Below are 15,940 nucleotides of genomic sequence, written 5' to 3' on the forward strand. Positions count from 1 at the left end.
GAACAGCCGTGACAGAATAACCCACCACCAAAGGACCAAGCAGCGTGGAATGGAGCAGCAGGAGAAATGGACTTGGGAGGAAATTGTGGACGGGGAAGGACCCTGGAGTCAGGCTGGGGAGTATCGACGCCCGAAGGAGGAAATCGAAGCAGCAAAAAAGGAGCGACGATACTACGAGGCTCGATATGCACCGAGAGACAAGGCTGAGAGGCAGCCCCAAAATAATTTTGTTGGGGGGCACACGGGAAGTTTGGCAGAGTCAGGGTGGAGAACTGAGCCAACTCCCCGTGCTTATCGTGGGGAGCGAGTGACAGGGCAAGCACCGTATTATGTGGTGATGCGCACTGTGTCGTCAGGGCGCATTCACAGGCCGGTGCGATCTGTGCCCGTGCCCTGCATTAGTCGAGCTAGGTTGAGCATCCAGCCAGAACGGGTTGTGCCAGCTCTACGCTCGAGATCTCCAGTGCGCCTCCACGGCCCAGTATATCCTGTTCCTGCTTCCCGCACTCGCCCTGTGGTGTGTGTTACTAGTCTGGCACCTCCTATGCCAGCCCCACGCATCAGATCTCCAGTACGCATGCCCAGTCTGGAGTGTCCTGTTCCTGCTCCCCACACTCGCCCTGAGGTGCGTGTTACCATTCTGGCGCCACCTAGGCCAGTCCCACGCATCAGACCTCCAGTGCACATGCCCAGTCCGGAGTGTCCTGTTCCTGCTCCCCGCACTCGCCCTTAGGTGCGTGTTACCAGTCTGGCGCCACCCATGCCAGTACCACGCATGGCGACGGTTCCCCGTCCAGAGCTTCCGGCAATAGTTCCCCGTCCAGAGCTTCCGGCGACAGTTCCCCGTCCAGAGCTTCCGGCGACAGTTCCCCGTCCAGAGCTTCCGGCGACAGTTCCCCGTCCAGAGCTTCCGGCGACAGTTCCCCGTCCAGAGCTTCCGGCGACAGTTCCCCGTCCGGAACCTACTGAGACGGCCCACAGTCGGGAACCTACTGAGACGGCCCACAGTCGGGAACCTACTGAAACGGCCCACAGTCGGGAACCTACTGAGACGGCCCACAGTCGGGAACCTCCTGAGACGGCCCACAGTCGGGAACCTCCTGAGACGGCCCACAGTCGGGAACCTACTGAGACGGCCCACAGTCGGGAACCTACTGAGACGGCCCACAGTCGGGAACCTACTGAGACGGCCCACAGTCGGGAACCTACTGAGACGGCCCACAGTCGGGAACCTACTGAGACGGCCCACAGTCGGGAACCTACTGAGACGGCCCACAGTCGGGAACCTACTGAGACGGCCCACAGTCGGGAACCTACTGAGACGGCCCACAGTCGGGAACCTACTGAGACGGCCCACAGTCCGGAACCTATTGAGAAGGATCGCAACCCAGAGCCTTCAGCGGTGGTCTGCAACCCAGAGCCTTCAGCGGTGGTCTGCAACCCAGAGCCTTCAGCGGCGGTCTGCAACCCAGTGTCTTCAGCGGCAGCCTTTAGCCCAGAGTCTTCAGCGGCGGTTGGCGGTCCGAAGCCTCCGGCGATGATCCATGGTCTGGTTCCTCCGGACATACAGAAGTGGGGGGATCAGCGGGCGGTGGGGGTACTACACCCGGAACCAGAACCAGAGCCGCCGCCATAGACATTAGTCACCCACCCTACCCTCCCTTTGTGTTTTGTGGTTGTTTTGTTGTTGTTTTTTTGTTTGTTTGCATTCGGAGACTGCACCTTTGGAGGGGGGGGGGGGGGTACTGTCACGTCCTGACCCTAGTAAGATGTCATTTTCTATATTAGAGTAGGGCAGGGCGTGACAGGGGGTGTTTTGGGTTGTTCTATGTTTTCTATTTCTATGTTTAAGTTCTCGTTTGTCTATTTCTATGTTGGGATTGTTTGGGGTTGATCTCTAATTGGAGGCAGCTGATCCTCTGATTAGAGATCATATTTAAGTAGGGGTTTTTCTCTTCCTGTTTGTGGGTTATTATCTTTTGAGTAGTGTGTTTTCCTCTCTGCGTCTCGGTTTGTTGTTTTTGTGTATTTAAGTGTATTGCATTCAGTTTCACGTTTAATAAATATGTGGAACTACGAACACGCTGCATTTTGGTCCGCTCCTTCGAACAGCCGTGACAATTATAGCCTGTGAATGTTTGTAATCTTTATTGAAAATGAGTGAGATTCTTTAAACCTCTTTGGGCTAGGGGGCAGTATTTTCACGTCCGGATGAAAAGCGTGCCCAAAGTAAACTGCCTGCTACTCAGGCCCAAAAGCGAGGATATGCATATAATTGGTAGATTTGGATAGAAAACACTCTAAAGTTTGTAAAACTTAAAATAATGTCTGTGAGTATAACAGAACTTATTTGGCAGGTGAAACCCCGAGGACAATCCATCCAGGAATTTATTTTGGGGTTCGCTGGATTTTCAATTGGGTTTCTATGGGGAACTATATTTATGAGGCACCTGGTTGCAGTTCCTATGGCTTCCACTAGATGTCAACAGTCTTTAGAAATTGGTTGATGTTTTTTTTTTTGAGAAATGAGCTGTACTTTCTAAGTGTCAAGCCAAGTGGACTCTATTGTTGCGCGCAACCTGGAGCTCGCTCCACGTTGATTTTATCCGCTATTGAACACAGTACATTCCATCTTAAATTTTATCGATTATTTACGTTTTAGGATGCCTAAGGTTGGATTAGGAAAGTTGTTTGAAATGTTTGGACCAAGTTTACAGGTAACTTATTAGATAATTTGTAGTCATGTTGGGCGAGTTGGAACCGGTGTATTTCTGAATCAAACTCGCCAAATAAATTGACATTTTGGGGATATAAACAAGGAATTTATCGAACAAAAGGACCATTTGTGATGTTTCTGGGACATTTTGGAGTGCCAACAGAAGATCTTCAAAGGTAAGGCATGAATTATATCGTTACTTCTGACTTTCGTGTCGCACCTGCCTGGTTGAAATATTATTTTCATGTGTTTGTATGATGGGGCGCTGTCCTCAGATAATCGCATGGTTTGCTTTCACCGTAAAGCCTTTTAGAAATCTGACACGGCGGCTGGATTAACAAGAAGTTAAGCTTTATTTTGGTGTATTGCACTTGTGATTTTATGAAAGTTAAATATTTCTAATCATTTAATTAGAATTTCGCGCTCTGCAATTTCACTGGATGTTGTTGAAAGTTAGCCGTAACATGTTTTAAGGAATTTCTGCGCCTGTGCTTCTGTGACCAAGCATGTGTGTGTGTTTTGCATTATATTACTTTATAGCCTGTGAATGTTTGTAATCTTTATGGAAAATGAGTCAGAGCGTCTTAACAAGTCTCTACATTTATGGGCGTGTTTGTGTGTGTTCCTGTCTTGACTATTTGTGTAACCAGTCCTGTAACCATTCAACCTCCAGCCCCCAGTCCAGGGCTTTAACTACACATACACACCTGACTTCTGCCCTGCCCAAGGAACAGCAACACGTCTGACCCACTTTTTTCAGAGCTATAGTTCTCCATTAAAAACAGTGACATCACTGCTGTCATAGCACCATGGTCATTAAGCACTGTGACGATTGTCCTATATCTTCTGTCACATAAGCTAGGGTCTTTCCTAATTATGTATGTCCAGACATTGATTAACCCCTGTTTATTATGAGAAGCATTTTATCGACTGTAATTGATGTGGGGATATTTATCATGTGGAATATATTCCCTGAACGTGTTTGTATACCTTTTTCATACCCTTTATTGAAGTTGATTGTCAAGTAGGTGATTTAAAGAGTTTGTGATGCATTCTGGATAATGGGTATTTCTACAAGAAGCATGTCATTGCTTTGTTTGTGAGACAAGACAGACAGGTAACAGGTTGAGATGCTGCTGGATTTTCTTTGGTTAGAGCTGTTTTGGATTTGGAAGTTTATTAGGCCCACCTTTAGTTCATCGTCCTGTTTATTTTTGTTTGTAAATATTTATACCGTTTTTGCCAGTTTATCTTCACGTTTACTAATTAAAGCTCACTCTAGGCAAGACAAGTCTAGTTTTGCTGTTGCCTCCTCACTGTTAAAATCCTACTGCATGGTCAAACAGACAAAAACAGTCAAAAAAAATGTCTGTTGCTAAATGTTTTGCTACAGTGTTTTCTAATGAATATGACCCATCTCACCAGCATGTTAACTGAGGAGAGAGTTTGTTTTTTATTTTATTTGTTTTACTCCAAACTCATAACTGTCCACCACTGTTTTCCTCATGGCTACTCGCTGCAAAAACCTCTTGATTAGTTTCACGTTTGAGTCATCCAGCTGTCCCAGCTGTCCCTGATTGGTTATGGTATTTAGAGTAGACTCACCCTGAGGTTGTGATTGGTCGCTGGGCTGGGTTGAGCTGGAGCACAGCTGTAGATTTGCCCGCTTGTTGGGTGCCCGGTGAACCGCGAGACCCTGGGTCACACCCAGCGCTGTCCTCCAGCCGCCAGGCACCCATCCAAAGTATGCCACCTCAGCAGGGGCACAACACGAGAGGAAACGGGCACATAGCTAAATTATGAGCCAAAATCGCAACATTTATCATTAGGGCCGGGATCAAATAAAATCGTATTTGTCACATGCGCCGAATACAACAGATGTAGACCTTACCATGAAATGCTTACTTACAAGTCCTTTAACCAACAATTCAGTTAAGAAAATATTCACTAAATAAACTAAAATAACAATAAGGAGGCTATATACAGGGTTACCGGTACCGAGTCAATGTGCGGGAGTACAGGTTAGTCGAGGATGATACCAGTATCACGATATTTGTTAGTATCGTGGCAAGGAAACTGAACAAGAAGCAGATTTAATATCTTTAGGAAAACAGCCCTGATGTTGGGAACAAACATTATGTTTTCATCCAGAGTCACATGTATTTATTTTCCCAGCTATAGCACAGTATTTTACATACAGCAGGTTTTTAAAGGACCAAAGATTGTGGCCTGCTTCGTCTTTTCATTTTTGCCAAGGAAAAAATATTGCGAAACACTGGTATTGTCCCGTCCCTATTTATCATAGGACAGAGATTACAAATCAAAATAGATGCTAGAAAATAGGGGTTCTGATTGGTTGTACAACCAATCAGAACCCCTATTTTCTAGCATCTATTTTGATTTGTAATCTCTGTCCGTCAATTAGTTAGGCATAGATTAAACGTCTGTCTGCTCTGAAGAATTAGTGGTGGAGCCTCGTTCACATCTGTGGTCTCTGCCTCTCAGATGGGCCTCACTGACAGAGACAGCTAGATGGCACATACAGCTTTCACCCCGAAACCCATTGGGACTGCAGGCGATTGCCACTCCCACCTAATGGTGATTTTGGTTAAATGATTTTGTCCTTGGGAAGGGCACCATATCTCCTATTTTTTCAACTCCTCTCTCTCTACCTCGTTCCTCTTCCCTCCCTCCCTCTTCTTTTTTCTTCCGTTTCGCCCTCGCTCTTTCTCATTCTCCAACAGTCATCTGCTTATTTTTCTCTGCAATTGCTTTGACCTGCATGCAAGACACAATAAGTTACCAATCATTTGATAACCTTCACAACACCTCAGTTTGCACGGGCTTGATAGAACCACCATTATAATAAGACAGCTTCTAAATGGGTTGTATAAGTACCAGAGTGGTCTTTCTTGAAAAAATGTAGGGAAAAGGCTGAATGTGATGCTGATAATGTAAACAGGGGTGAAATTGCTATGTTGTTTCACTCTGTTGGACATTTTAACTCTACGGATAAAGAGCACCACTCCAGTTTCCAAGCTGCTTTCACCGTTCTGTTTCCTCCGTTCAATTCTGTCCCCTTTTCAGTTTTGGGATGATTAGCTCAGTGTTTCACCCTATTTGGTTGCTGTTGATAACATACCAATGAAATAGGCAGAAATTATGTGGAATAAAATGGGGTGCAAGACTAATTTGTAAAAGAGGAAAATCAAATACACTCGTAACAGAGACTAACATCCATGATGTCACAGAGTAACAAACTTCCAGATTTAGCCTGATTGGCAGATCAAACTGTTTTATCTCTAAACTGATTGGGCCATACGTTCCAATTTCAGTTGCTGCATCATTTACCTCTGTTTGTATTTCTCCTTTTCTCCGATTCTCTTTTGATTATATATTGGTTTTGGAGAGATGAACCTGGTATATAAATTCATCTGGGATGAATAGAGAGAGAGCTGTGGAGAACGATGCATAGATAAGAGGAAGAACTGGTTATGGAGTGTGTGCATGTGTGTTACAGCTGGGGGGGGCTGTTTATTGGTCATTGAGAAGAAAATAAAGTTATGATCCTTCTGCAACCACCCCTTTTCTAATTAACTCAATTATTGATTAATACTTTCCCAAAGCATTTGTAGCTGAAGTTTTACATAATTTCTATCCACAATCCAGCCGCACTGCCGTGACAGAGTAACACTTATGAAAATCGATGTTTGATGGTGCGTCCAATGTTCTATGCATGAATGAACAACATTCATAGCACTTTGCTGTTCAATAGTCTGGGTTGGCAAGTGGAATAACATACCAATACATCTACGATTGCTTTGGAAAACCCACCCCTGAGTAAACAATGGGAAAGCAATCAGTGAGATTATTCTGCATTTAAAATAGCACCTCATTCCCTATATAGTGCACTTCTTTGACCAGGGCAAATAGGGGCTCTGGTCAAAAGTAATGCACTATGTAGGGAATAGAGTGTAATTTGGGACCCATTCAGTGAAATTCTGTATGTAGGGACTGTCGCTCGCTCCCTGGGGACTGACTGACTGAGTGGGTGCCAATTAGCCCTGTTGTGTCCTGCTTAGTCTTACGTTGCCATACCAAAATCAACTCCTGCTAGAGGTTTGTAAATGGGCTGTGAGAGCTAACACAGCATGTTTGCATTCTCTGTCAGACTAATCATGCTTTTATCTGAGTAAAGCCAATGTTCTGAAGCTTTTTCCCTCTCATTGCAGATGTGCTTTGTGAATCTGGACCAGCAGAAGGTGGATCGTCACAACGACAGCTGCATCAAGGTGTGCGGGCTTCTCTCTTCATCTCTCTTCTCCCCCCTACCCATGCTCTCCTCTCTTCCCTCTCCCCTACCCATGTTCTCCTCTCTTCCCTCTCCCTTACCCATGCTCTCCTCTCTTCCCTCTCCCTTACCCATGCTCTCCTCTTTCCCCTACCCATTTATTTATTAATTTAACTAGGCAAGTCAGTTAAGAACAAATTCTAATTTACAATGACGGCCTACGCAGGAACAGTGGGTTAACTGCCTTGTTCAGGGGCAGAACGACAGATTTTTACCTTGTCAGCTCGGGGACTCAATCCAGCACCCTTTCGGTTACTGGCCCAACACTCTAACCACTAGGCTACCTGCCACCCCATGCTCTCCTCTCATATCCTCTCTTCCCACTCCTCCCCCTACCCATGCTCTCCTCTCATAACCTCTCTTCCCTCTCCTCCCCCTACCGATGCTCTCCTCTCATAACCTCTCTTCCCACTCCTCCCCCTATCCATGCTCTCCTCTCATAACCTCTCTTCCCTCTCCTCCCCCTACCGATGCTCTCCTCTCATAACCTCTCTTCCCTCTCCTCCCCCTACCGATGCTCTGCTCTCATAACCTCTCTTCCCTCTCCTCCCCCTACCCATGCTCTCCTCTCATAACCTCTCTTCCCTCTCCTTCCCCCTATACATGCTCTCCTCTCATAACCTCTCTTCCCTCTCCTCCCCCTACCCATGCTCTCCTCTCATAACCTCTCTTCCCTCTCCTTCCCCCTATACATGCTCTCCTCTCATATTCCCTCTTCCCTCTCCTCCCCCTACCCATGCTCTCCTCTCATATTCCCTCTTCCCTCTCCTCCCCCCTACCCATGCTCTCCTCTCATAACCTCTCTTCCCTTTCCTCACCCTTACCCATGCTCTCCTCTCATATCCTCTCTTCCCTCTCCTCCCCCTACCCATGCTCTCCTCTCTTCCCTTTCCTCCCCCTACCCATGCTCTCCTCTCTTCCCTTTCCTCTCCCCTACCCATGCTCTCCTCTCTTCCCTTTCCTCCCCCTACCCATGCTCTCCTCTCTTCCCTCTCCTCCCCCTACCCATGCTCTCCTCTCATATCCTCTCTTCCCTTTCCTCCCCCTACCCATGCTCTCCTCTCATATACTCTCTTCCCTCTCCTCCCCCTACCCATGCTCTCCTCTCATATCCTCTCTTCCCTCTCCTTCCCCCTACCCATGCTCTCCTTTCATATCCTCTCTTCCCTCTCCTCCCCCCTACCCATGCTCTCCTCCCTCCTCCCCTTTCCTCCCCTTTCCTCCCCCCTACCCATTAACTCCTCTGCTCCCTCTCTCATCCTCTCGCCTCTTTCCTCTCCTCTCCGCCTGTTCCCCCAGTCTTTCTTAACCATCGTAAACACTGGCTCTGTTGTCATGGATTCAGGATAATTAGCCTGGGTGAGAGGGGTTGATTTGTTTAGGTAATTAGCAGGTTTGTGCTGGTGATGACTGCCTGTGTGACTATCACAGTGACTGTGGGCGACGTCTCTCTTTCCTCTAGAAACTGGCCTCGATCTCTCCAGACCTGCCCAAGCTGGTTGGCTCTCTGAGCGTGCGACAGCCCAAGGTGAACGAGATCCTGCTGCTCGGTGGTTTGGAGACTCCGGACCCCTCTCACCCTCACCAGTACCCCACCCACACACAGGTGAGCGCACACACACACACACACACACACACACACACACACACACACACACACACACACACACACACACACACACACACTTCTTCCTTCTCATTTTATATTGATGGTTTGTTGAGATCCCTCCATCCCAATCCATCCACTGTTTGACTGACTCGTCAGCTCTGAGTGTTACACGAGCACACAAGGTAGAACTCATCAATTATTGAATTCTTTCCTTCCTCTGTGTGTGTGTGTGCGCGCGCGCGTGTTTGTACCTGTGTGCCTGCGTGTGTGTGTGTGTGTGTTGCCTCCAGGGCCAGAGGTGTACAGATGTGTGCCTGGTCCAGTGTGCTGGGGGCCGGCGGCCCACCAGCATCATCTATGAGATCAACAAGTTCCTGATCGGGCTACAGTGGGGTCAGGAGAGGCAGGGGTCCCAGGGGTCCCAGGGGCGGATGATGGCAGGGCAGAGGCTGGATGATGACACCAATCGCTCCTTCTCATCCATAGAGGAGGACTTCCTCACTGCCTCAGAACACCTGGGGGATGACATCGAGGATGACGGCTTACGAAACGGTGATTTTCTCTCATCCTTTTGAATACCCATGTACTGTATTTGAGTTCAATATATTTTACTGACATATGTGGTGAATATGAAAGTAGAGTAATGTAGTCCTATGTGGCTAAATTTGTATAGCATGAGGATAGCAACAGCAGGTTTGTGGGTTTGATCCTGTCAATGTCGATCTCAGTCACTGTTCTAGGTCACTTTCGACAAAAGTGAATGCTAAATGGAATAATCATTTTTTATTTACAAATAATCTAACGCGAAGCACTCATTTTGGGAGGAAAAATCTGGCATTTTTGTAAGGTAATACATTATTCAGTAGCCTACTCTCAAAACAGGTCAGTGTATAGGTACTGATAACAACCTCAATAAGAATCTAAGTTGTTATTGATGTAGTGTTTATTATAGAGTCTTCAGTATGGAAATCACGAATAGTCTACATGTTCCTTGAAAGCTATTCTTACCACTGAAGATGTCCCTCAACTCGTTTCAAAAGGGAACGACAGGCGCCCAGCCGCTTGTCCTGTTGTTCTCTTGTTCTCTCGTGCCTGTCAGTCTTCATCTGTAAAAACACTTCTCTGTGGCTGGCTGGCTTCGTAGCTCCTTAATGCGTGTATCCCTTGCATGATCGAGATTAATATACAGAATATGGCCCTGAGCTTGGCTGTGCTTTTCTGCAGTCTCCCCTTATCTATAATTCATCTCGTGTACGCAGAGATGGACAGTATTTCTGTTACATTGTATTTGAAATACGTATTTTAATTACTTCTGTGTATTTTGTCATTTTAATTACATTGGGATGAACTACACTCCAATGTATCTAAATACTGTAATTTATAGTGGTTCACCTATTGTGGCCCCCCTTTCACTGCGTTGGTATCAGAAGTCTGATGGCACTATGGTGATAAAAGCATCTGCTAAATGAACTAAATGTATATGTAAAAATGAACAATTGCAAAGCATAATGAGTATTATTCATGAGCTCCACCCCGAAACAATAACCAGAGTGCTTTGCAGTTCATTTTGGTATGTTCATTTTCACATACTGTATACATTACATTTTTTGGTCATTTAGCAGACACACTTATCCAGAGTGACTTGCTCAACTAAGGTAGTTAAACGACATCTTACAGTCATTGCCAGTAAAAACATTTTTGTAACTGTTACTGAGAATTTTGTTTCTGTTCGGGCCGGCACGTGCAAATGTATTTTGGTATTTTAAAATAGAAAATACATGTATTTTATTTAAATACATTACAAAATACAAGTATTTTGTAGTTTATTTGGATACATTGATGTTTATAGTATTTTGTATCTGTATTGTTCTCAGCCCTGCCTGTATGAAATTAGAACCAATACTGTGTGAAGGTTAGCCTCTCCTTTGAGTCAATGTACCAGTAATATTCATAATCAAATAGGTTGTTCTTTTTTACTTTGCATGGGGGTAAGTTAGCCTTTTCCCAGATCTGTTTGTGTTGTATTGTAGCCTGTGTAGCCAACTCTTATGGTCATTGGTAAGACAGCACAAACTTAACTGGGACCAGCTAGGGTTTGGTTGGTAGCTATAGTCAGGTTTGAGTGGGTAAACGCTGCTCAGTGAAAGTCTGGTGTTATTGCTAGCTTGGTTAAACCAGAGCTGGGTTGTCATTGCTGTTGCTGTGGCACATTGGGAGTTTGATGGAACTATTCTCTAACAGGTCTGGACATGCCTCTCTCTCTCTCTCTCTCCCCAATGAGCCAGAGTGCAGTGATGTGGCAGTGGGCTTGGCAGACGCAGCACACAGCGACAGACCTGCGTGTCAGAGGGGACGCCTGGGCCAGAACCAGTGGCAGGACAGCGAGGACTCTGAGGTGACCATTTGCGCCCCCCCAGCCACCAAGAAACAAGGAGGAAGGGCACCGGCGAGAGCTAGCGGTCACCACAATAAGGAGTCGGCCGGCCACTACGCCACCAACCTGGCTGAGTCGGTACTGCAGGACGCCTTCATCCGCCTGTCTCAGGACGAACCGTCTTTCGCCACCGAGGCTGCTGTGAGCATGTCCCCCGGCAGCCACCGCCCCCCCGCCGGCCTCACCAGGACAGGAGCGGAGGAGCCCTCTCGGGCACGCGCCTGCTCTTTCGAGCTGCCTAAGATCGTCATAGTGCAGAGCCCGGATTCTTGCGAGGGCCTGCCGGAGTGGCTGGGTACCCAGGCCTCTCACGTGGCTGTGGAGTATGGTGTTGGTGGTGCTGCCAGACAGGTAACGGCAGAACACGGACCAGAGGTCCATAGCTTCCACCCTACCACCACTACCAGTGGACGCCACCCCAACAAACCCCTGCAGCGGGCCCTGGCATGTGCTGCCAGCGTCATCGGCACCATCTCCAGCCCACAGGTAGCAGAGCAGCTAGCGATGGAGCCAACAGAGGAGGACATGGAGAGAGAGGGACAGAGAGACCCTGAGGGCACTGACTACTCCTTCTCCTCAGCCATGTGCGGTATGGCCCAGGTGGCGGGGGCAGTGGCCGTTGTGGAGCTAGCTGAAGAGGCCGAGGAGGGGGGCTGCGAGTCAGAAGACGACTCCACCACCGAGGTCTACTCAGCCGCCTCCGTGGGACTCCTATCTGCAGCGCAGGCCTCCACGGCCGTCACTCTTCACTGCAGCGTTGCCGAGGGAACCAGCATCGAGGCCTTCCGCACCAGCATCGCTGAAGTTCTTCACAAGGAGGCAGCAGGGGTGCTGGCTCAGCCCCAGGACTACAAGAGTGTGGCCCACCTACTGGAGTCCACCCACAACAGGATCGTGGATGGCATCACGTCTCCCAAAAAGTCCTATCTGGACAAAATGGATGAAACTGAGGTGGACGATTTCATCAGCGAGGTGGCCAATGGCCTCTTCAAGCACGCGTTTGAGAAAGCTAAAAAGAAAAGAGAACTAGAAGGCCCGGGCAAAGACGTCCCTGATATCCAGGGCTTTCTGCAGGAGAGCGTGAGCAATGTGCTCTTCGACGTCCTTTGTCTCACTTCAAAGCGGATCGGTGACATTTCTAAATGTGATATAGGGTCGTTTGACAGACAAGAGGATGATATCGGCTCCAGGGACTATGAGGCGGCCGCCACCACCAAGGAACCATTAAGTCAATTACAGCGCTTCGTCGGCTCCAGCCAGCCCGATAATTGTGAAGCCCACTGGGCAGAGAAGACGCCCATCTACTCTGCGATAATGGAGGACAAATATGGACTCGAGGAGAGGGAGAGCGAACCTTATGGGTCTCACAGCTCGCCACATATCAGACAGCAGCAGCAGCTCAGACAAGCTCCGACGAAAGTCTCGTCCTCTACTAAGGACTGCTATGACCTCCAGGGCCAGCAGGCCAGAGGAAACATCAGAGAGCCTTTTACAGAGAGCTTACCCCACCAGGTCTCTTCATCCCTGGGCACAGAGAAAAGATGGAGAGCCAGTACGGACAGCAGACAGTCTTCTCTGACCCCTCAGTCCTCTTTTAGCTCCTCCACCACAGGGGCCTTGGTCTGCCTAAAGATGGACTCAGAGTCCAGAACTACCCCCGTCAACTACTTCGCTGATGACCTGGCCACCACCGTGGTCTCAATGGCCACTGAGCTGGCCGCCATCTGCCTGGAGAACTCCAGCGGGAAGCAGCCGTGGTTCTGTGCCTTGAAGGGCGCAGCCGGCTACTACCCCGAGGGGGGCTACCTGCTGCCCTCTTGTTGCACGGCCCTCCGCAGAAAGGAGGGCCAGAACGGCGGTGTGGCATCCAAAAAGCACCGGCCGCCACGCCTCAGTGAGATAAAGAGGAAGACGGAGGAGCAGCCCGAGTTGATGGAGTGCCTGGTCAACCGCGTGGTGGATGAGACCGTCAACCTAGACGACATGCCCCAGACTCTAGACCCATTTGCACTCTTTGCCTCCGAGGTCACCGCCCGCATCATGAACTGCCCCGAGCTCAACGTAGTTGACACCTCCAAGCCCGGCCAGCAGACCCGCAGCCGGCTGCAGTGCGAGCGGTGGAGCCGGGGCAAGGCCGCCAGCTACGAAAGCATCCCAGAGGAGGACGCAGGCCCCCCGGGTACCCCCAACACCCTGGGCCCTGGCAGCCGGCTGGGCCAGAACCTGAGCAGGGGAGGCTCCATCTCTAAGCAGTCCAGCTGCGAGAGCATTACGGATGAGTTCTCCCGCTTCATGGTGAACCAGATGGAGATGGAGGGCCGGGGTTTTGACCTGCTCCTGGACTACTACGCCGGGCAGAATGCCAGCAGCATCCTGGCGGCAGCCGTGCAGCAGGCAGCCACCAAGAAGAACGGCCACCTCAATGTGAGGACCACCTCCTGTCTGTCCAAGCAGTCCAGTACGGAGAGCATCACGGAGGAATTCTACAGGTTCATGCTCAAAGACATGGACATGGAGAGCAAAGACTACAGTATGGGCAGAACTAAAGAGTGGAGCAACAGCCTATTGCCTCCATCTCCCAGAACCCTCTTCTGTATCCGTCAGTCCTCCGTGCCAGACAGACGTTTCTCAGACTCCAGGCTGACCGTCAACTCGCCCATCAAGGCCAACTCCTTTGATGGCTTCGTCCGCAATGTGCACGGGGACACGCTCAACATCTACCCCACCAACTCGGTGCAGGTGTCTGCCACGGGCCTCTGCAAGTCTGACTCATGTCTGTACCAGAGGGGCCAGACTGACCAGATCACTGACATGCTGATCCACGAGACCTGGTCCAGCTCCATTGAGTCCCTGATGCGGAAGAACAAGATCATTGCGGACCCGGAGGACAGCATTGACCTAGTGGATGCAGAGTCCCAGACCCACATGCTGCAGTATGCCAACCGCCTGGCCGCAGACATCGTGGAAACCGGGAAGTCTGTCCTACAGGAAGGGGATGGAGCCGGAGGAGGGGGCGTGGTGGGGCGACAACAACACATGCCCGTGGGGGAGAGGAGGAGAGGCTTCAAACAGTCCCGCCCTGGCTGCACCCGGAGCAGAGCCAGCCAGGAGCAACCAGGAGGGGGCGGAGACAGCACATGTACAGCAGCGGGTCCCCCCATCAGGGGCCCCAGGGAGGTCCCTGTACCGGTGATCCACATCGAGACAGATCAGAGGGACGATCCGGAGTCTGGAAATCCAGTGGAAAGGGCCTGGCATCACCCCTGGGACCCAGCGCCCCCTGAGGGGACAGCCCAGTGGCGTGCTGAGAGGGCCTCAGTGAGCCGCAGCAGGTAAGCTCTCTCTCAGTGAGTGATTCCCCTGTGAGTCAATCGCACCCTCAAACAAAGAGAGATGGTAGTATCTTTCCATATTCCTCCTTGGAAATGATTTTCCAAAACACCTTGAATTGTGACCGAATGTGTTTATAAATCAAAAATCATCCATGAGTTGTTAAACTCTTTATAGTGTTGGGTATCAGAGACCCAGCCACATAATGGCTTCTACTGCATCCACAGAGAGAACGTAGTCTATTGTGAAAGTCTCTGTGGTTATACACACCCACAGCCAGGTTATGAGTCATGTTTCTGTGTTGGAGGCTACAGCTTTTATCTAAAGCTAACCTTGATCTTCAAGGTGGCATAGACATGCCTCTAGTCACGACATACTGCAGATACTCATAAACACTCATACGAACCCAAACACACACACATATATATATACACTCCCCCATATGCTCACGAGCGGCGCAGCGGTCTAAGGCACTGTATCTCAGTGCTAGAGGTGTCACTACAGACACCCTGGTTCGAATCCAGGTTATATCACAACCGGCCGTGATTGGGAGTCCCAAAGGGCGGCGCATGTCGTCCGGGTTTGGCCGGTGTAGGCCGTCATTGTAAATAAGAATTTGTTCTTAAGTGACTTGCCTAGTTAAATAAAGGTTAAATAAATAAATATGTATTTGGACAGTAAAGCAACATTTTTTTTTCCTCTATACTCCAGCATTTTATATTTCATATTAGGCGAGAGTACAGAATGTCAGCTTTTAGTTGAGGGGATTTTCATTCATATCTGTTTTACAGTTTAGAAATGAAAGTACTTTATATATCTAGTCCCCCATTTGAAGAATTCACAAGTATTTGGACACATTCACTAGTATTAAAGTAATCAAAATGTTGGTATTTGGTCCTGTATTCCTTGCAGGCAATGATTACATGAAGCTTGTGACTACAAAATTGTTGGATGCATTTGCGGTTTGTTTTGGTTGTGTTCTGGATTTGGACAATTCCAAGCTAACAGAATGATGCTCAGATTTCTTTCTTTAAAATGTATTTCAAACAAAAAGCAAAGGTTTGTGCCGTCATTCTGTTACCAAACTTTGCATCTGCACTGTTCTTCCAGTAAATGTTTTTTTTTTTTACATTTTCTGTGGAAATTGTTGGAAGTCATCCTTGTGCATATGGTTTGTTTAACTTTGCAATAATAGTTTTTGGTTTTTCTGTTACCATGGAATTGCCCATTATGTTTTACCCAGTATGAACTGAATGGTGAATAATATTTTGTGCCATTTTGGAGTCACTTTTATTGTAAGTAAGAATAGAAGATGTTTGTGAACACTTCTACATTCATGTGGATGCTACCATGGTTATGGATAATCATGAATGAATCGTGAATAATGATGAATGAGAAGGTTACAGAGGCATAAAGATCATAGCCCCCAAAAATTCTGACCTCCCCAGTTATTGGTAATGGTGAGAGGTTAGCATGTTTTGTTGTTGCCTCTTAACGGCA

At 48.4% G+C, this 15,940-nt stretch overlaps 1 protein-coding gene across 4 annotated transcripts in view; it reads left to right on the plus strand.

Moving 5' to 3' along the window:
* The window catches only part of sphkap (SPHK1 interactor, AKAP domain containing), a 44,159-nt gene that overhangs the window by 10,953 nt on the left and 17,266 nt on the right, over positions 1-15,940 (plus strand). For all 4 annotated transcript variants that reach the window (XM_014213847.3, XM_082956252.1, XM_082956253.1 and 1 more), the window contains exons 4-7: positions 6,949-7,008; positions 8,530-8,673; positions 8,967-9,228; positions 10,962-14,442. In XM_014213847.3, the coding sequence (XP_014069322.1) occupies positions 6,949-7,008; positions 8,530-8,673; positions 8,967-9,228; positions 10,962-14,442 (3,947 nt within the window). The remainder of the gene's footprint in view (positions 1-6,948; positions 7,009-8,529; positions 8,674-8,966; positions 9,229-10,961; positions 14,443-15,940) is intronic.

This window comes from Salmo salar, chromosome 09 (genome assembly GCF_965601325.2).
Source record: "Salmo salar chromosome 09, fSalSal1, whole genome shotgun sequence".
Taxonomy (NCBI): domain Eukaryota; kingdom Metazoa; phylum Chordata; class Actinopteri; order Salmoniformes; family Salmonidae; genus Salmo; species Salmo salar.